General features: G+C 38.8%; 1 protein-coding gene across 1 annotated transcript in view; it reads right to left on the bottom strand.

Annotated features, from left to right (window-relative positions):
* The window catches only part of pdlim5b (PDZ and LIM domain 5b), a 36,766-nt gene extending 17,538 nt beyond the window's left edge, over positions 1–19,228 (bottom strand). Inside the window, exons 1-3 of the mRNA XM_079365126.1 lie at positions 19,088–19,228; positions 14,548–14,653; positions 2,153–2,304 (exon numbers count right to left, since the gene is read on the bottom strand). Of these exons, the coding sequence (XP_079221252.1) occupies positions 2,153–2,304; positions 14,548–14,646 (251 nt within the window). The 5' untranslated portion in view covers positions 14,647–14,653; positions 19,088–19,228. The remainder of the gene's footprint in view (positions 1–2,152; positions 2,305–14,547; positions 14,654–19,087) is intronic.
* Positions 19,229–22,566: the final 3,338 nt, after the last annotated feature.

Genomic DNA, 22,566 nt, shown 5'->3' with positions numbered 1-22,566 from the left:
GAGCGACAGGATGGGGAGAGTACTGTACTTTGGAAAACTCATTGTCCATTTCCTCCCTGATGAGAACTTGTTTTCTCCTCACTTAGCAACAGTGAAATAACTGAAACACGTTAAATGCTTCAATGACTGTGACTGAATTTCTCCCTTCACAATGTACGGAAACGCTGCGTTGTTGTTTGTGAAACTTCAATGCTATGAATAGCATACTTCTTTTTACATTAGCTATTTGAATGACGTCACAGTTATTTTACAAGCAGCACTATTTTATACTCTCTGGTTAAAGTGCAACAGTATCTCTGTATCTCTTTAAGACTTTATGTGTTTTGGAGTTAAACCCAGTTTGACCTAAGGATAGACTTGATTATATCAGGATAGGCTGTGTGAAAAGTGCTTGTTGTGTGACCTCTCAGTTTGACATTATTTTCACACACCTGAAGCATGCAGCACAAAGTGTCTATTTAAGGACCAAAGAATGTTAACTATGACAAAGTGACATAATGGTACACATGTGAGGTCACATTCATCATGTGTTGGCACTCTTGGAATGTTTTGTATGACTGAAATAGTCAGTTTCGATCAGTGATCGTCAAACACATGAATCAAATCTCCTCTCTCTGTGTTGTTGTTTCATATTTATCTCTACATGTGTTTGTTACCTACGTCGAGCTTGTTGTCCTCCATCTCTTAAGTGTACATCTATTTCTATGTATGTATGTAGATTGACAGCAATGAAAACCCATAAATACATAAATAGTTTCACACATACTGAACACATGGCCAATAAAAACTGGTTCTGACATGGAATAATGGACAAAAAATGCTCTGCCTTACAGGGAGAATTCTTGAAGTGAGCGCTCCTGTGTTTTGTTCTTTTTGCAGGTAATGCACAGACTGAAATGAAAACTGATGCATCTTTATGAGACTGATTCTGACTATTTATCGGTTTAGATAAATGGGGGGGGAAGGAGATTTTTTCTTAAACAGGACAATGCCATTAAAGAGATAAACTGCAGATACTGTGGATGAGAAAGTATAAAGGTAGGTGTGGCTAGGGACTGTCAGTTGCCTGTCTGTATTTGTTTGACTGTATTTCAAGTGATAAGTATCACATTTCTCAAGAATCTTGTTTCCCTTTTTCAATAACATAACAAACCATGCTTCCGTTATCTATACCATTTTTCCCATTAGGGGTCACAGGGGCTGAAGCCAATCACAGCTGACACTGAGCGAGAGGCGCGGTGCACCCTGGACTGGTCGCCAGTCAATCACAGGACTAACATATGGAGACAGACAACCACACACCTACGGGCAAATTAGAGTCACCAAGTAACCTAACAAACATGTCTTTGAAGTGTGAGAGGGGGTTGTAGTACTCAGAGAGAACCCACACACGCATGGCGTAAACATGCAAACTCCACACAGACAAAAAAAAAAACACTATGGAACTGACCATGAATATTAATTTACTAAACTGGATATGAATTTAACACCAATCGTGTTTCATCTGTAGCAAGGTAGCCTTTACTGTTTAGTGGAGTCTTTTAGGTACAGTTTACATGTGATGAGAATGTTTGATGTTTCATAGTGCATCCATCCCCCTGCAGTAGATTACATACAGCTGGAGTACAGGACTATTTTAGGACCATTTTCCCACGATTAAAGCACAGGGCCTCCATTCTGCTTTGGTGTGGTGGTGGAACGACACGACATGCAAAGCAGGCTTTGATTTTTTCTGTCGACATGTTTTACAGCTTGGAGAGTGTGCGTGCTTCGCCTCCATTTATTTGTGTCTTGCATCAAAGATTTGTTTCTATACACTCTACATACAATGTACAGAGTTTGGCGTAAGGTGCTCAAGTTTTAGTTTCTGACTCATCAAATAAAATGAACAGCAATTCTATGTTGAATTTTCCAAGGAGGATGGAAAAGATCTCTGACAATAAGTGATGAAGAAGTTATTTTGTGTTTGTTATTTCTTATGGGCTGTATATTATGTTGAAAAAATACATACGTGTGTGTGTGTGTGTGTGTGTGTGTGTGTGTGTGTGTGTGTGTGTGTGTGTGTGTGTGTGTGTGTGTGTGTGTGTGTGTGTGTGTGTGTGTGTGTGTGTGTGTGTGTGTGTGTGTGTGTGTGCATGTGTTGCACTGTTACCTCTGCAGAGTGAGGCTGAGATGGTCTGAGCAGGCCTTTATCTTGTTCTGGGCCTCCAGGTGATTCATGCTGTCTGTGGAGATCCCGTCAATGGACAAAATTATGTCTCCCACACTCAGCTTGGCTTTGGCTGCCTTTCCTCCATCAGTGAGCTGTAATGAAATAAAAAACAACAAATATAAAATCAAGTTGATCAATTCTGCTTGTAAAACGTAATTTAAGACTGTTATGAGTTAAAATCTAGAACGTACAGCTTACAGTGTTTACAGTTTTATAACCATAAGTTAAGGGTTAAAAAAATGCTGAGATGTATCATTTGTTGATTGACTTCTTGTAATCACAAAGCATTGTGTTCTCCTTTCCGTTTCCCGTCTTACGTAACAGTTGTCAGATAAGATAGGCATTTTTTTTCTCGCTTCACAACTTCACAACACCCATAAGACAGGACTGTAAAACCACCAAAATAATATGTCCTTTTAAAAAATAGATGCATCTATAACAGACAGAAATACACACAGATAAAAGGTTCTTGTTTCAACTAGTACAACGAAGTAACTCACATATGTAATAAGTATGTTGCATTATTTACACATTTTATAACAAGACGAGCAGCATCAGGATGTGTTGGTTTTTGCCGTTTTGCTTCGCACAACTATATTCTAAAAATTAAAATCCCCTGGCAATTCTTCCTTGTTAAACATATCAAGTACATCAACCTCTCCCAGATTTTAAAAAGAGGCCATAGCGAATGCTTTTCTGGGTCCTTGAATTATATTCAGAGAGTTGAAGCCATTGTAGGAATTGTTTTCTTTTCTCTGTATATCTGTAATTGTAAATGCTTATTTTAAAGCGCTTTGGCCTTTGGCTTGGCCTCAACCCAGCCTCACTACCCATAGAAGGTATATTTTGGCCGTCACAAAAATAGCTTTTTTTAGAGTACTAGCCATGTAACAAAGCTTCTTAACACTCTATAAACTCAAGATGTAATTTTTTGGGCTTTTATTTGGCATGTATATTTTCCAAAGCAAATGAAAAGCATTTTACTTTTAATATGGAAAATGAAAAAAACAGATCCATTTTCAGAGGTGGAACCCATTAAATAATAACAGTGTCAAAGCCAAGTATGGTATCAAGGGCTTAAACCTCAAAGCTCTACTACTATTATTCCAACACAGAGAAGGGTTAGGCAGGGTCGTGGGTTTTCAGATCATCCGCTGACACATTTAACACTCAAAAAGTAACGTAATAAAACCGTGACAATGGGATGACTCTCCACCAGGTGTGGCAATCGACCAGCGATTACACAAGGCTGTGCACAGCTCATTCATCACTCAGCGCACTCTTAAAGCACCTCCAACATGTTCAGCCATGCTGAATGCAATCATGGGAAGGTATCAAACTCTGTTTACTTATTTTATACTGGCTGTCATGTAATATGTCATGTGTCATATTTTTATGTCATATTTCATCTTTCAGCAATGTGAGGGAACACAACTCATATTGCCTAAAGCATTACACACTAAAAAAGTAGAGGCTCATACATCAACGTAATGACGCAGCTCAGGTAAGGTGAATGAACGTGTTGAAAGAATGAGAAGTTTAATGAAAAGGGTGTGAAGCATTATGTGAGGAAAGTTATTGACTGTGTCAAAAAAAAAAAAACCCTGACATGCTTCGACATGAAAGAATAGAAATCTAACAAATTTTTCTACGACCCCCCCCCCCCCCCCCCCCAAAAAAAAAAAAAAAAAAAGGATACAAGCAACTATTACCGCTGTAAATCTTTTTTAAAAAATACAATAATGATAAAGGGAATCAACTTGATTTTTCCTTTAAAGTCAAGTTCTGTTCCAACACTGGAGTATAGTAATTTATATAAACCCGCTCTGATTCGAAACAATAACTTTAAGACTGTTGAAAAGGAGAAATAAGGATATGAAAAGTGTGCCGGGGGAGAGTGAAAGAATGAGGAAGTGTCAGTGTTGGTGGCAGTGACCGCTGACACATGCTGACCAGGAGCGGTGTTTTCCTTGTGTCATTATCACATAGATCAGTAGCGGGAAGTGCAGAATGTATAGCCGAGGCTGATGTATGCATACCAATGTCTTGGAAACCTTTAGGGCAGCCACATGCTAAGTGTTAGTCACAAAGGACAGGCATGAACACAGCCTGCATTGACTCACTTGCATACTCAGTGTCCAACACAGACTCATACACTCACACCTGTCAGCTTTTAGCACGTCTGTCCTGACTCATTCACTTTCAATAAAATTACTCATTATCCCTGGATGTAGAGGCCAGTAAACAGTGTGTAAGCACTCTTCAGAGCGCACTGACATCTGCTGTCTTTGTTGTACTCTTTAGAGGTTAATGGCAGCTAAGAAGTGCCAAAAGATTGCTGAATGACCACGTCCCTAGGACAGATTCCTCTCTCTTAATCTCCCTGTGTCTCTGTCTCAGTGTGCCTGTGTGTTTGTGTGTTAGAGTGGAAAAGAGAGAGAGTGAGAAGAGATCACTCCTTGTAGGGATGTGAGAAAAGACAATACTTTAAACCCCTATATATGGTAGTTCCTAACACATGCAATCTGTAAAACTTAAAGAGGAGAAGGCTTTGGTTAGAATATGTGTTTTTGTATGTGGTCAGCAATGCTTCAGTCTGAGGTGAACAGTGAGCATTTTATAAATCCAAATCGTCCACCAGTCAAACACGGTCTTTCTCACATGGATACAAAACAAATAGATGTCAAAGTAAGAATCCCTGGCATGCGCAGTCTACAAATATAAATCAAGAGAGGTTGGACGCACTTGTGACCGAAAGCAGATAAATAATGAGCTGAAACTTTGGCCGAGCTACTATTGCTTTCTCAAGAGAGCAGGACGTTAAGGCAATGTATTCTCAACCAAATCTTTTGTGCACTTTGGAACAAAATTGTTTTTTATTTTATATTCCTTAGTCAAAAAACGAATCAGACTGAAAGGCGGAAAAAGGTTAAATTCAAAGAGTTAGATACTTTCAAGACGACGTTCTTTTTGGCGGACAAGAAGGACAGGTCCAAATGAATGAAGTGTCTTTCCAACTGTGATTACATGAATGGGATTCCCGCCACATAATGGTGTTACTGCTGTGCTCTTCTGCACACTGCTGCAGTTACTGGTAATGACTAGTAAATGCTTCTGCTGCTACAATTGAATTTGTAATAAAGTTTATTGTCCAAGACTTGGCCCCCTGACCTGAGAGCGACTGGTAAATCCCATAGTACACAAAAGATTCAAAGATTTACAGTTAGTTTATTCCTGGCGCAAATGTCTTTGTGCAGAACACATTGTACAACAATTTGGAGACACTCAAGGGGATTTTGTACAAGACTTGACAATAAAAGAGAATCTATAAAACTGGAGCAGAAGAGAAGCAAACTCTGCACAGCTTCCATCTGTTCACAATCCATCTCTTTAGAGACATGTTCCCACACAAGAAACAGGTTCATTCAGGTTAAGAGCTGAGCCTGACCGATTAATCATCCAATCGATAATATCACCTATCGGCTAAAATTATCGCAGATATGCACAGATATTACTCGATGTATTCACCATGTCAAAAAGCATTTCATTTGAGTTTCATTGTATTACCGTCACCAGCATAGGGCGCTTTATTGATTACAACAAGCATTATCATTATATGTTTTTTTTTTATCTAACTCTACAGATGGAACATAGAAGTAAGATAGATATCTGCTGTCTTATTGATATTGGTATACCAACCAAAAAGAAATCCGATATCGGTCGGGTGGTAAGAGGCTTCCTGAGTCAAGAGTCACGACCATATCAAAAGATGTGGTTATAAATGAAAAGTAAAATAAAAGGTTCAATAGGAACCACTATTGGAGAAAACATGGAACAAGATTTAGTTTGGAGAGGAAACAGTTTAGCTAAGCTGTTGATATATCTAGATTTCTATCATACACGGACTCCCCTGAGCTCGTAAGCTGCTGCCAAAACTCACAATACAGTGACAATAATCAGTAACAGATTGCTGCTGTATTTTATAAACCACTGATTTATAGTTACTACATCGACCTTTTGCATTTTTCGCAAATCTGTTATTCTTCAAAACACACCGAACACTTATTTTTAGACTATTCTCTGAAACCAGACATATTTGAGAGACATAATTAAGTGCTCATTGGATGTTAAATCATCTTCCATGTTGCTGTGTAGCTTCCTGCCATCAGTGAAATTATTATGGAGTAAGGAAAAATGCTGTGGTATTTTCACAAGTCATGTTACAGGAAGCATCTCGTGGTGAGGACTGAGGGCCTGTGAGATGTGTGTCATGTCTGTGTAGGGCAGAGGCGAAGACAGAGGACCTTATATGGAAAAGGCTTGGGCCTAACATGATGTCATCCCACACAGCGCTAAGGCAGATTGACTTCCTCTTTCTGTGCAATTATGAAGTTGAATAACTTGCTGACAAACTTTATTGGTAACAGTTGGAGTTTTACGAGACTGGGGTTTCGTTTGTTAGTTTTAATGTAATGAATTAAATGTGGCGAAAAATCTGACTGATGTCTTAAAAATGTGCCTGTGAAGTTTGAAGCTCATCACACAATATGAGGTTTTCCTTACAGGCAGCAGTAACTGTGGTTCTTCCATTTATTCCACCTGTAAAGCTCGTCAAAAAAGAAATGCTTTACCCCGAAGAACCTCCTCTTAAGAAGCCATTGAGTACAGACTTTAGTGAGGAGCAGCCTGCTCTTGTCCACCTGCAACATAAAAACGTCTTAAATAGTGAAGAGCAGGAGAGAAGAACAGTGATGCACCCTACAGCTTCTGGGAGGGGACAAAATAGCGGAGGGTCTTTCTCTTCGAGCCAAACATCACAATTAAGGCCACTTGAGTGGAGGTAGACCCGCGGTTGTCATGGTTTAACCCCAGTCTCTTTCTACATCAATCAGGTTGCTGGAAAGCACGAGATTCCAAGCAGACCTACATACAAGCTCTTAGTCAAATCTCCATGACAACGCAAACAAAACAACACAAAGGGGTACCAACACTGCACTGAATACTGAACGCTTGTCAGGTCAGAAACAAACCGGGGCTGACCGTCACTGATGACGCAGATGATATGAAAAGGTTTGAAGCCATGGTGCATGGTTGAGTCAAGGTCAACGGCTGGATTCCACTTTCATCAGACATTCATTCATCCAGTGCGCTGGGTTTTTTAAAACTCGGATGGATCATTTAGTTTTAGATACGGTTTGGATTGCCTAAAATCAGTGCTGTTTTATTGTATGTATTCAGTAATCAGGGTCTCAAGACTCTGGAAAGAACTGCTTGAAGATCAGGGCTGTAAACTTTTTTAATATTTTTTTTAAAAAACAGACATTAAAATTGCGAATCAATGTTTTTTTTTGTTTAAGTCTAGTTTCATGGCTTTTTGTTTCCTTCTGTTTGTTTTTCAATAGGAATATTTTCAACAGTAAAGTATTTCCTGCTGATGCTTTTGTTTCTCTCTGTCTGTAAAGGCTTGATCATTGGTTGATCAATTTTGAGTTGCTCGAAATATTAAAAAAAAAGTTATTTTTTCAGTTATTTTTTTGTGCAAAATCTTTTGTTGTAATTTGATATTATTAAAAAAAACTGATTGATTGACTGATTAGACTTCAATCTCATTCAAACATTAGCCTATCATGAGAGAGAATTTTGCTTGCGTCGAAGGTGTAAAAAATGGCACAATTGATGTAAATCAAAAAGTGACAGCTTGGTTGTTCTTTATAGCTCTGCCATACAGCATCAGGAAGATTTAAAGCAGATGTCTCAAATATAACTCTAGACAGACACCAGGGGGACCAAACGGGGATCAAACACATTCCACAGATATTAACTGAGCTCATATGTAACCTGAACACATCTTCAGAGCCCCGCATATGATCGCTGATTACTAAGTCTGCTGTGTCGTGTGAAGTGTTTACACATCAAGATGTGAAAAACTGCATGGATTACCGTGGTTTATATTAAATTCCACTTTTCCCTGCATGAATACCCAAGATATTTTAAGACAAGAGACAGATAAAAGAATTACACACAATCTGTTTGGCAGCAATGTAGCCCAGACCACAAACTGTCTGTCTCAAAGGTTTTTTCTGAAATGCCACGGGAATTTTTCACTGCATGAGTTTATTTTTTCTGGACGTTAGCTGAACTAAAAGTTACAGCTCAAAGTCAGGCAGAGCAAGACAGATTAATTTTTATCCAATAGGCTCACCATGATATAAACTTCTTTCAGGATTTGGTGTAAATCACTGACAAAAATACAAAAGACAGATTTTCACTATTATGGCAGGAATTCTGTTCTTGCTCTTTACTATTCCAAAATGTTTTCAGAGCAGACACTCAACATTGATTCTTTCCTCCCTTCAGAACAATCTGAGTATCCTTCCTTACTCTTTTCTGATCATCTATTATCTTAGGTGTAGGATTATAATTAATTCTGCTGTGAAATGTGAAATTTTCACAAAGCTCCTTTGATGAACTCTCAGTGTGTGTAGATTTTGTTGATCCATGCAGAGGTTGTGTTTTCCCATGAAAATCTCATCCTGTTCTCAGCTCCTTTTAACACTCAAACATACAATTCACTGTGAACATTTGATGTGAATAATTGAAAAGAGCCTTTTTTTTATAAAAATGTGAAGAGTTGGTCTGCAGCTACAGAATAAGGCATGAATACAACGAGACATCCTATCTGTGATGGTCTAGTGCAGTGGTTCTCTACTGGTGGGTCCCAGAGGTGGGACCATGGAGTCATTTTCAATGGGTCGCAAATGTGTGCCTGGAAAAATGTGCTTCACTTTCTTGCTTCTGTCACATGTTTTGTACCAAATGAGGTCCAAACACTTTTTCAATAAAATAAATCTGATTGGTTCAAAATTATCAGGAATTTGGGTCACCATTTTTCACATTGTTAGGAGTTGGGGTCCTGAGGCTAGACATATTGAGAACCACTGGTCTTGTGTACATAGAGTAGATGCATTATCTCTGTTTGGCATTCATGAATAAAAATCAATGCTTATCCTTTTCATAAGTACTCCTCACAATACAGCAGCTGAAAAATGTAGCTTGAAAGCACACTTTAAACTAGCGTTCAGAGAGACAGAGTCAACCTTTTGGTCAGCCTTTCAAATTTAGGACGTGATCAATTGAAAGCATCACAACACTTTCAAAAAAAAAAAACTAATGAGATGCTCTATATGTTTAAAACCAGTTGAAAGAGCAAAGTAAATGATGGTTCAACCAAATGAAAATCATAAAATGTGTCATCAAAATCTACTGACGCCGTTTCACCTTCTGTTTTGGTCAGCTGCTTTAACAGAGTTAATGATGTTAGCGAGCACCAATTAATCGTAGCATTCATGTACTGTAATTGTTGTTACTTGTTACCAAGAGAAGGACTGATTTAATTCAAAAGGAAATACATGAAACAGAATAACTGTAGGAAACGTGTACTTTATTATTAGATATGACAAAGGGCTGTCTTGTTCAGCTTGCCCATATTCTCTTAAAACCTATGCACAATGAATGCCTCTCACTCTTAATGTTGATGTGGGTTGCCTAGATACGACTCATCATCACATTTCTTTCTTGAAGACTGAAGGAAGTTTCACCATATTAACACATAATGGAGCCGCTTGAAGTAGAACAAATCCTGAAGCTCAGAGCCAACTGCAACCACAGAGCTAAAATTAGTACGCACGATGTTCTCGCAGAGCATCACGCGCAACTAAAACAACAACCAAAAGGACGCCAGAGAAACGAGGGGGGGAGTAAGAGGGGTCAATGGGAAAAGAAGGGGGAATTGATCCCCAAGTGACCAACCAGACATTTAAAGGGGCGGTAGTTAACCTTTCATATTACTTAATATATAACAACCCTTCAGATTCCCAGCAAAAATGCATGACCAAACTGTTCATCTCAATTTACTGTGCAGAATTTCTTTACTCCTGAATTATGTTTGGATTATGTTTTGTCGTTGAATAGATTGTTCCCATCGTTTCATTAGCAACACAAAAGAAAAACTTTACTCAGAGTCTTTCCCCTTGTTGAAGCTCGTCATGTAATTCCTAAAAAGGAGCGGGAATAACCACAGACGATTAGGATGGAAGGAGTCTGGGGGAACAGGAACACAGACACCCACCCCCTCACATTATGTACATACGGTCCTTCCTTCATATGTCATACAAGTATTGGGTGGTCTCATGTTAACGATGCAGCTGCATTGTTTAAAGCTTTGTCATGTTGAAAACACAAACACACAGGTTAAGTTAAAGACAGATCATTGTAGTTCGTCATGTTCATCCAATAAACACATATATCATGTCTAACCCTGTAATTATACAGCAACTGGTTATGTATTTTGGGTTAGGGTTAGGGGGTTAGGGTTATTTTGACCCCCGACTCAATATTACACAATCTCATATGACTTATGGTATGGACTCCATCTCTGACTTTCATTCCGTGTTATTACGAAGCCAAAGTAAGTTATATCCACACACAAAAAGCGATGGGATAACAGGCTGGGTTGTATTCAAAGCAAGCAGCCTCATACACTGTACTGTGCAGTATGTAATCTTAGGATCAGTTACATATGGGAAGCATAAGTAGAGTCATTACATCATTATTTCATTCTAATTGCATCCATCCAGGTACAAAAAAACTGAAAAAGGCTTGAAGTGAAAGCAACGGACGCATTTTTTTTTGCTGCTAGTACAGTCGATTTATCATTGTTGTCTCAAAAGAGCCTTCTATAGGTTTATAGTATAAAACATTCAGTTCAATAATCTAGTTTTTAGCTTATGTTTCCTCATACATTGTTCTCTTTAGTGCATTACAAGTTGCAGTTCAGAAACATTTCTGGAAAAAAAACTATCAACGTCATTACGTCTTTGCAGAATATTGGTGTAACCGTGTGTGATTTCATTTGGACGTAATAGAAATGAGAGAGGCGTCACGTGTGAACTAACGGCAAAAGCTCCTCATCGAAGACACACAGGAGTAACACATCGCCACTGTGATGGCAGATCAGGGGTGAAACAGCATCGCCACATTATTCTGACTCCATGCGTTGCACTTTACAGGTGAGATGTAATCGTGACGCAAATATCCTGCCTTGAAATGATAGTACAGAGGTGGTGAACTGATAGTTCTTAGTGTTTTTTCATTCGTAGAAAAAAATGTATCCAAATGTATCAAACTTCTTAGTTCTACAGTACTCCACTTAAACAGCCCAGCTCTACATTACGTTGGTCGTACCTCAGTTATTTGACAGTGGGATAGAGAATGAATTGAGAAAGGGGACATTTTTCTCACTGCAAGGACAATAACAAGAAGTTGGGCCATTTATGGTTGTATTGCCTGGCCATGTGCTAAAATGAAAATATGTCAGAGGATTGAAAGCAGCCAACGAGTGGGATGGAATGAAAAGCTGTCATGTTGCTCGCCTCAGCAGTACTGTGGCATGCTCCAGACCACAAATGACTCAACACAACGCAGAGTGCATGTTCAAAATATTTATGGATCATAACTCTTCGCCACCATAACCTACAATAAAATAAAGAAATGATTCAGACTGCCACATTTAATGAGTTTTACATTGAAAGGTCACATATTATACTCCTTTCAACCATTATAAGTAAGTGTCAGAGCTCCCCAAAAGATGTCTGTGCTGTTTTTGTTATGAATCCGCTCTGTGTCTTAGCTTGCATATAAACTGCTCTATTTCAGCTGTTCTCAGAACAGGCTGTTTCTGTGTCTGTAGCTTTAAATGCAAATGAGCTGTGTCTGACCATCTGCCTCTCTGGAAGGCAATGTGGCAAAGGCTTTCTTTCCCCACACCCAATTTATAGGAGTGAGAAAGCAGACTCAGAGGGCAGAACAAACGCACAGCTTTGGGACTGTCAGCCAGCTAGGGGAGGGGTTACTGCCCTTTGTGACATCATGAACGGCAAACCTCCAGACACTGTGTTTGAGTGCACATTTTCTGAAAGGTGGAGAAGGCAAAAGGCGGAGGTTCAACTTTTCTGATTATTTGGGGGTTTGTAGACAGACTCGGGACAATTCTTAGTGTAATCAAAACATTCTTAAGAGGATTTTGCACATTATGAGAACTTAAATGGATTGAAGAATTCTATTTAACTTTAACAGCTTTCTAACTTACTTTACTGTCTGTAAAAGTCAGACATGAAATCTCAAATTAAATATGAACATCTTCTTTTCATTTTTTCTGCAATTTTTTCTTTTTTTAGAGCCGAATGGCCATATTGCAAAATTAACGCAGTATTAATTGTCAGCAATTCCATCAGGGGGCATGGTGCCATAGCCATAGTGTGATGAGGGAAAATGGGAAGAGGTGTTCAAGTAAAATGGCACTGAGCTGATGAAAATACAGATATATTTGAGCGGATGTTTGTTAAATACAGATACCAAATGTCAAAGGGATACAAATGCTCAATTTGATGCTGATCCTGTTTTCTTTTCTCTGTGGTTTGAGTGGGTGAGTTGTTCTCTTTTCATAAACTCCCTCTGATGTCTAATCAGGTAAAAACTGTTTTCGGATTGTGATTAATACTGTATATGATGTTAAGATGTCTACTGACAGCTACATACCAGTATGACAACATAATGTCCTGCATTCCATTATTATCATAGTGGCAAGGCATAAAAATAGTCTGGACAGCTACTCTGGCCTTTCATATTCTTGGAGCAGTCAAATTTCTACTTGAGAAAAGTCACGCCTCTCTGCACGTATGCTTTCACACTCCTGTAACTGATCCTGCCCACAACAAATAAACAGAACCACTGACCTTGGCCGTGACATTGAGATTACAATTACATAACAGGAAGCCACAGGAACTGAATAACACAGCGAGAGTTGTTGTCAAAGCACAGCCTTCACAAGTGGAGGACAAGCTTCCCATTTTTAATCCAGATTGACAAGAAAAAAAGTTTGTACAAAACTGTGCACGGCCCTAAACACTAAATCGTCATTCTTTTTTAGTGGCCCAAAAAAAATCACATTTTTGAGGGCTAAAAAATTTAAATAAAATAATTCCTGACATTTTGTACAAGGATTAGAAGAGGTGTAAGAAGTGGTTCTCTATGGATCTTTTCGATGAGCTTAACAAAATTACTTGATGACACTCCTTTGAAATGTCCCTTAAAAACTGTGCCACTGACATGTAAAGAATTCTGTAGATATGTAACACGTCAATGACTATAAATGACAACTGACTAAATGCAGAATAGCTCATAAGTACCGCCTACACTATGTTAACAGATGGGACTTGGTTCAAACTATAACATCAAAATACAAATCAAATAAACAGTTCTCAAACAACATGTCTGTTGTAATAATTAGACCTTACCATACTGATTTATTTTTTAAATTATTTTAGTTTTTATTAGTTATTTTATGTTTTAAAAATGGTGTAAAGGCAAGATTGGCTGCTGTGTTGACAAGCTTACTATTTTTTTAATCCTATTTGACAAGAAGACATTTTTGTAAAAGACACTTCAGGCAACCTTAAGCTGGAAAAGACTACAACTTCCAACAGTAAGCTGCACTGTAGTCTTATTTTTTATTGTGCAGCAATCACAGTGTTCAGCACAGGAGGGCCTAACACCATAAACAAACATTAAACAGTGGAACTATGTTTAGGCTGAGGCTGGGTCTGTCTTATAAACAGGCTTGTTTTTCTTTGCCAGTTTCTCTCACGTCTAAGGGCTCAACAGAACCTGGTTAGCCAGAGCGAAATTCAAGTTTTAGTTGGTGTGGCCTGAAGTCACAAATAGCTATAACAGATCCCTCTGGCTTTCTAAAGTTTCAACCAGATGGATAGTTTAAGGACAGTTTCCGACAGTTCCCCTGCAGATCCAGTATTTAAAAGTCTCCTGTGCCTCACATCATGTCTAACGCTAAGAGGAAAGGCCAGGATACTTAGCACTATCCCTCATCTGAACGACCACAACGACAGCAGCCGTTAACAGCATCAGACTAATCCTCCAAACACGTCTTGAAAGGCCTGAAAGAGAAATTCAACAGACTTTTTTTTTGTTTAATCTGATGTATATTTTGGCTACAGATCAGTTATGTAACATTATTTTGACAATATTCATAGCCTTGACAGGAGGGAGGTCAAGACCACTCGAGGGGGCCGAGTGACAGAGGCCGTGAACTTATACACGAGGTGTCTAAATCCAGCAATAAGAGTGACACGCAAGATGAACGGCACACGCGCTTTCATCACTGACGAGGCGAATGGCATAGTGAACATGAACGGCATTCCTCAGAGGTGACTGTCATGGAGCAAAGGGTACAAAGTGTTGTTTGTGTGTGTTCAACTCACCCGTGAGATGGTGAGGGGCAGACAGAAGTCCTTCCCTCCCTGCAGTCTGAAGCCCCAGGGGGCGGGGCCAGCCAGTGTGACGCTGTAGCTGCTGCTCATGATTCACCTAAGCACACAAGAAAGAACATTTTAAAAAGGGATTGTGCCTGAAACGACATGGGTGTATGATCAAACGTTGATATTAAAGACACAAGAGAGAGAGAAAAAAATCAGATGAAGAGAATAACAGGAAAAAGAGGAAATAAACAAACTGTCTGTTTCCTGTAATTTGCAACAAGTATGCAGCCACAACGTTAAGAAAAGTTCACAATTCTCAAGGAAGGGAAGGTTTGACCCTTCCAAACACAAACACAAGCACTCCTCTGTTGAGTCTAGATGAAAACGATACCAAACTTTGAAGAGCTGACTTAAAACAAGGTGTGCGTTGCAGCATTTGTTACACAACAGAAAGTCAGAGATCATAAAATTCCTCAAGAAGGTTAACTATCCTGTTAATAGGGTTTTAGGTAAAAGCATCAACCTACATGGGATTTGTTTTTGCACATCTCCAGTGAATCAGAAATCCAGTTTGAAAAAATGCCCCAGTAAAGCACTAAAAATCATTTGTTTACCTTAGATAAATCTCACATCAGCGATTTCTGAACCTGCACTTTGGACCTGTCGTCACTGCGTCCTTTCACTGAACCCACAGTGTGTGAATGTTTTGTTATGACAGTGGTGTCCAGACAGACACACTAGATATTCTTGTAAAAATGATATTATAGACATATTGTGCCTCACAAAAAAAAAAAAAAAAAAACCTCTTTGAAGCTTTTCCCATAGGAATGAAAACTACAATCATAATGGTTTTATAACACACAGGAATAAATGAACAAACCAGATGCAAGAAAATTAGCCTTTGAAAAACATAGGCATCGTCTGTCCTAGTTCTCAAAGTCTTCCAAGCACTTAGCAAAAACTATTTGGTGCGGTGAAATATTTCATGCCCTATTGAGTTTCACTGGTTTAAACCCCGTCTGTCATACATTCCCTTTCCTCTGAAAAATTGAAGCTGCAGGCTTGTTATTAGAAATGAGTCTGGGGTTAAGTGCAGTCAGATGTAAAGTTTTAAGTGCATTATTGAATTTATCAGGTTGGTTTGGGAAATTGGTATACCATACCAGGCAGAATGTGCCTTTCTTTTTAGAGTCTGGTATGAGTATTTGGCTTAAGGGCTGAAGTGGATCTTTTTGCCTGGGAGCCCAAGAAATGAAACAGATTATGAGGAAACATGTCACCTTTGCCCTGCCCTACAGGAAGGGAGTGTGTTGACATGAAAACACGACACTGACCACTTTGCAACACTGTATGTCATGTACAGTACATTGCAAATTTACAGAAAAAGGGGGAAACATCGAAGATATTGTTGGAAAAACTTTTATCAGACGGATGTTTAATGTTATCAGGATCTACCTTAGAGAGGAACTGGAAACACGTGGAAGGATAAGACTGATAATTCAGGTGTGATGTGTTTGATTGTGAGTCTGGTGTTTGGAGCAAATGGGAAGGGATACATTTACAGAATGAGTTTTGAACTACTGGGCTACTGTAAGGTTTATTTGGCTCCTGAAAAGTCAATGAAGTCAGCAGATAAAGTAAAAAAAAAGTAGGTGCATAGGGGAAGCAAAGAAATATGCACACACTTGGGCAGCACAGAGGGGACATGCTGTACGTCGCTGATGAGTAATTCATGAATAATAATGCCTTGTCTTCCCAGAGACATGTCATTTTGAGGTTGTAAGTCCTGCTGCCGTCACAACTTCCCTAAGGGACGCAGCACCACCTGCTCCAACCCATCACCTGGTCAGTTGTGGAAAACACATCAAATTAGAGGGCTGGCCTGCTCACTCACTGTTTAACCATCTCGCCTGGAGGGGAACAGGCCCCTTTAAAGAGTCGGTAGAGGAGCCACAAAACGGGTGTGAGGTGAAGAAATGACAACACATGTGAAAGTGATAAGGAGGAGGTGAACACCTGGAGAGCACACGCTTTAGCAATCAATCTATGGACCGAAACACAAATACACACACGCATGTAGAATATGCAGGTCTATAATAAGACAGCAATGAAGGCAGCTGTCTCCTTCTTCAAGGTGACTTCCTGTAAGATTGAGGTGAGCCAAGACACCGTAAGATGTCCTGATTCCATTTTGTCCACTAGCTGTTGATTTAACCAAGTACGATCTGATTACCAGTGCAGTAAAAAAAACTGTCTGTATTACTATTTCTTCACAGCTGCATTTGTTATATGAATGATATCAATGATGCTCTTTAAACTGGAGACACAAACAAAACCCTGAGAAATGTGTCCTAAATTAAACATCTTTATTGTGGTTCTTTTTTTTTTTTTGTCTAGCCGTGGCGAAAGATACAGTTTTGCATTTGATGCAGACATACAGACATTTGCTATTGTCACAGGCCTTTTCATTTACTTTTTTGGGGGGGAGGGTCTGATACATGATGGTAGGCCTATCGTTTGGGTCAGCTGGCTGACATACACCCTGAGACAAGTTGTGGTAATAAATGATGTGTTCCATTTGATTTCTGAAGTCAGAAATAAGGAGTTTCTGGTCTGATATGTCACCAGGAGGCCCCTCTCAAGTCACATTGAGACGAAATGGAACGCACCATAAGCCTGCAGTTATTTCTGATACTGGTGCAGGAATAAGTCTTGTTTTGTCAGTGTAGTTGTAGCAGTTGCATTGAAACAAACAAAGGAAAATGGGCTAAAGTCCAAGCAACAATAAAGAACTCGTAAATACTGCTGCAAGGTATGTTTGCTATTACACTTGAGTCTACACATCTGAACTGAGAGAGCTGACAAACAATTCATCTTCTGGGGGTGACACAAGACACAAATACTTCAAGTTTTGTGCAAGATAAGGGTCGTGGCTTGAGGACACTCTGCCATTGTCAAAGGACAGCCCTTGAGGAAAACACTGGATAGCTCTGAAACAACTATGTCACTTGTTCACAAGAGACTCTCTAAGGGTTGGATTTCAAAGCCTTCTGGGACATCATCACAGTATAAGGTCAAACATTTATTTAAAATTAAAAAAAAGACACACCCTTGTCCCTCATATCAGCGTTTCTCTTCCTAATATGGAGAGAGAAAAAAAAGCCAGGGCTCATGTCATGTCCCTGCTTGTTGTGCAATCTCTAATGATATCATGCACAGGCGTGAGGAGACACACCTTTAATGTTCCCAAACAAGAGAGGAAACCGTTGAGCTCTACAAAAGCATTTTATCAGCAGCACCCACATCAAAACTTCTCGAAGCATTGACTCCGGTTATTTCCCACAAGGGGCCGTATCTTTCAGGTTAAATATTTCAACACATAGAGAAGATTAAAAAAACACAATCCTTTCAACACTGCACAAAGGAGACCTGCAGGCTCAGTTATGATCTCACTCTTTTATACGTCATGTAACATAAAAGCCCTTGACAGTATTGAGAGACAGACGATGCACTTAAATCAAGTGCTATCTGTTTCAGGATTAATAAGACACTTTTGGGGGAGTTTTGATTCAAGAACTGAAGTCCCTTCCTACAGTAGACATGGTTGAATGAGAAACATCATTTGATTTAAAACTGCACTCAAAAGTAAATGAGGCAATGAGACATGTTAATGTTGTGTAATGTTGCCACTCTGACCTCAATGACCCTTTCCATTGTGTCAAACTACAGCTGTGTCAAGTCATGTTTCTAATCTTTGGTTATCAGGAAGGAAATGTCTCAGAGTTCTGCTGAACATAAAGTGCATTTTTTTTACGTTTCACAAAGTTTCAAGAGACAATGTGAACTGGTGACTGGCTACGTTTGACAGTCAATTGTCTAACAGTTTATCCAGTATTAGTGGTAAAACTTGTTCCAAGTTTACTTAATGGGAAACTTAATGTACATAGGCTAATTACACGTTTGCCCTTAATTAAGTCAACTTTCTGCTCTTACAGCATGCGCCACATTTATAAAATATAACCTACATATTTATAACAAAACAATTTCCAGAAGCCTACTATAAATCAAAAAAAGTTTTATTTTTGCATCAGATCATTGAATATATTTTCATATAATTAGGATTAAGCTTCAGATGCTATGGGACAAAGTGCAGCTCGTGTTTACTCGGGTGTTTACGTAGAGTCGTACCCAGGACGTCTGTTTCTTTTCTCACGGAACCTTCATTTATTTGTCAGTGGGTGTGACACAAGACACATGTCTAACTTCACTTACTTTACTTTATTTCGCACACATTTTTAGGTGCACGTTTAATCCTTGACAACACATACAAACGCAACACAGTCCAGTAGGAAACATGTGAATTGTATCAGGGAGCAGTAAGGAAGTATTTCTAGTAGTCTTAATAAACTCAGCGCATCTTTCAATCCGCGCATGTTCTTTCAGTTTAAAGTTTGTAACGGAGAGAGTAAAATCCTCGAGGAAAAGGAGCTTTCTTTGTGTCAATATTCACGTCTTTGCGTCACATAAACAGCATTGTACTCACCTTGCCTCGTGAAGCCGGGTCTGATGTTCAGTGGAAAAGCGTGACTTTAGTCCGTCTCTTCTCAGTTTCCAAGTGAACTAAACTCAGCGGAACTGAGACTTCCGCATATAAGCCGGCCCCGTCTGTCTGCCGGTAGGAGGGTTCACAGCAGAGTGACTGAAGGCTGCACAACAGCGGCAAGCGTGGGCTTGCCACAGGCTGGGACAGTGCAGGTGAGTAAAGTAAAGTATACACAAAAAGTACCGTTTAACTCACTGAGTCAGGAGTAGTTTGAGGTTTAAGGTAGAGCTCAAAATGCAATATGGCCCTGCTGAGGTAAATGATAAGACAACCAAAAAAAAAAGGACAATCCCATAACTGATTGCTGCCAGACCCTTCCAGTTGTTCACAAAGATGATTTAGCTGCAGTCAAATATTCAAAAAGCGCATTAAAGCTGTCTACAACTCTTTCAACTTCTGCTTTGACAGCTTACCTTGGTGTTACTGTCGCTAGAACTGTTTCCCCAAATGGCAATCATATAGCACGGTCAATGTTTTTTTTTGTCTATGCCCCAAACAAAAATGTATTATTTGTCTTATTTGTCACTTATGAAACAGAATGTGTTCATTATAAGCTTATAACACAACCTTTTCAAATATTTTAGTTCTAATCTCTCATACCTTTTAAAGTCACAAAGGTCTATACGCCTGCCTCATGTTAGGCTATCTTATTCCAGAGATTCCTTTTTAATTTCCTCATTTTTTTCAGTCCATTTATCTGTCATTCTCTCTCTATCTCCCTCTATATGATCCATAGACCTATCTCTCTTTTTGATTGGGCTTTGTTTATCACATATTTACAACAGATTTCCGATGAAAGCATATGTCTGAACTATTTCCACGTGCCTTTCCTTTTTGCAAGTGTGTGTCATGTTTTTTTCTTTTTTTTCTTTTTTTAATACATCTTGAATATTATTTTAAAGCATTCTAGCTTAATACAGTTCTATCACAGTGAAGTGGGATTGAGCACTACCAAGGTTTGGTGGCGTAGTGTTGGTACTCTCTAGTGGTCAGCAAAGAAAGTACATGCTGCTCACAGTCTGGATTTAAAGCCGCTCTGCAATTTGTGGCCTCAGGATACTATACAGTTAACCCTGCCCTTCAAGTAGGCAGGTTCATACTTTAAAAAATGTGTTACTCATTGTCTTTACATGTTTACCTCAACGTTGCATCAAGCCTGAGGCTGAGGTTTTTTTTATTGAGCCAACTAAAGGCAAAGACAAAGAAAATCTGAACATCGAATGTTTAATTAAAAACAGATTAAACAAAAAAAACAATGTTGATAGTCAATTGACTTATTTCTTTCACAGTCCTGGCTTGTTTGGTCAACACTTTATAGCTCACAATAACTTGTATAAGCAACAACATGATAGGACTTAAATTGAGAAGGTCTCCATTCAGTCTCAAAACAATTTTCTTTGGTTTTGCACTACCACCAGGCCATTATTTTCTTATTGAACAGAATAACATAAATTGTTTAGGTTATACCTTTATGCTTCCATTGCAACATTTCTGTTAAATAAGTATTTGTTGGAAAACATGTCATGTACATGTCAATAAGGAAATGTTTGTGATAGGCTTTGTTTGTGATAAAGCAAAATATTATTGGCCAAACCATATATAGATAAGAATATGTAATATAGCGTATTTCTGGAAACTTCACAGTTTATCTCTAGATTTAAAACAAGTTTATGCTCTTCTGATGTGGAGGCTGACCTGAAACGTTAAAGACATAACTAAAGGCATACTCTAATTTATTTTATTTAAACGTTATGTCTACACATGTCCCTAATCGCTCAGTTGTAAAAGGAATGTGTCACTATCAGTCATCTGTTTTTTTTAAATCAAAGTGCTGCTTCACACTATTTTAGTGGTCAAGGCATTCCGAGCTTTGTCAGTGTATGACTAAACATGACATGAAATCAATGTCTTAATGTGGCAATCACAGTACTATATTTCATCTTCAATGTGCAGTGCATCCTCCATTTATGCACTTTGAAATGTTGTTGAATAAATACATAGATTTATTTCACATTCATAAACACATAACCTATTTAGTAAATGACCACTGACTGTCCACAGACAGTAAGGTAATCGAATTACTACTACTTCCCTGCGTTCTGCTGCCAAGCTCTCATTGGCTTGCTTTCAGCCACGTGCATCAAGTCAATACATGGTTATAACCTGATGGAAAACCCCAAGGCCAAATCCCCATGTGCAATGCTGTTGAATCACTGAAGTGTACTAGTCCTTTATGTAAGTCTGCAATACATGCCTTCAGATCGTCTTTACATAAGTGGATAAGAAAAGCACTCATCCTGGCTGGAATTAAAGTTCAAAGACAGTTCAGCGCAGGACTTTCTTGCTATTTGAATTTGAAGGAAGAGCACACTTTAAAGTGCCACTCCAGATAATTGTGAGCACATGAGAATATAGGTAAGACTGAAATAGGATGCATAAAGTAGAACAGGAACCCCCCCTGCAGTGACCATAGTCATGTACTCAACAGATCCATATTATTAATGGACTGTGTTCAGTGCACATGTATTGTGTGTCCTGATTTTAAATCCAGCGCGCGACATCTGTTAGCCTAGATTTCTTTCTTTGAATCGTTTCTTCCTCTTCACTCTTTTATTCTATTCACTCTGTTTTAATAAAAAACCACGTCCTGACACTAGTTAGAAAATGAATGTGATCTGCAGGATAGTGTAAGTGGAAAATATATTAACTTTTTTTTTTTTTTAACAGAGGTTCTGATAAGATATCCAAATCTAATGAACACTACAGTACACTATTGTAGTCAAGAGCAAACTAACCAACACCAAGATATGCCTGAGATCAGAGTGCTCAGGGACTAACACAAGACCAAGGCAGGCCAAGACCCAGAATATAAATATCACCAAAAAAAATCATCATCTTGTGTACAGCTGGCGTTTTTCCTCACTTAGAACGCAGCACTACGTAGGTTTCGGCCGTAACAGAAGGATACAAACGAATTTATGAGTGAATTGATGTAAATCCCTCTTTTAGAAAAAGGGAGCACATGGAAAAATAACATATCAATAGTGGTTTAGATCGATCGTGTAAAATATATATATAAAATCCCGAGCCCGCCCAGTTTGAGGCAGAGACAAGACTGAGTTAAAATACTTTTGATTCTGAGACGAGACGGAGACCTTCAAAAATTGGTCCCTAGATTTCAAGTACAACAACACTACAAACTCTATTTAATGATTTGCTGTTGTACTTTTTGGAAGGTAGACAATACATATGCTATATCGCCTAAATATTTGTATTTATAAGCACTAAAACCACTCGTTATCATGTGTAAAATGTTGATCAAAATGCTTCATCACACAACTGACAATGACCACAATGTATATGACATCAGTATGTCATGGCTAGAGCAAGTTGGCACATTAATCTGAGGAAGTCAGATA

Source organism: Symphodus melops (assembly GCF_947650265.1).
Source record: "Symphodus melops genome assembly, chromosome: 16".
NCBI lineage: Eukaryota > Metazoa > Chordata > Actinopteri > Labriformes > Labridae > Symphodus > Symphodus melops.
This window is presented reverse-complemented; position numbering and strand designations above follow the sequence as displayed.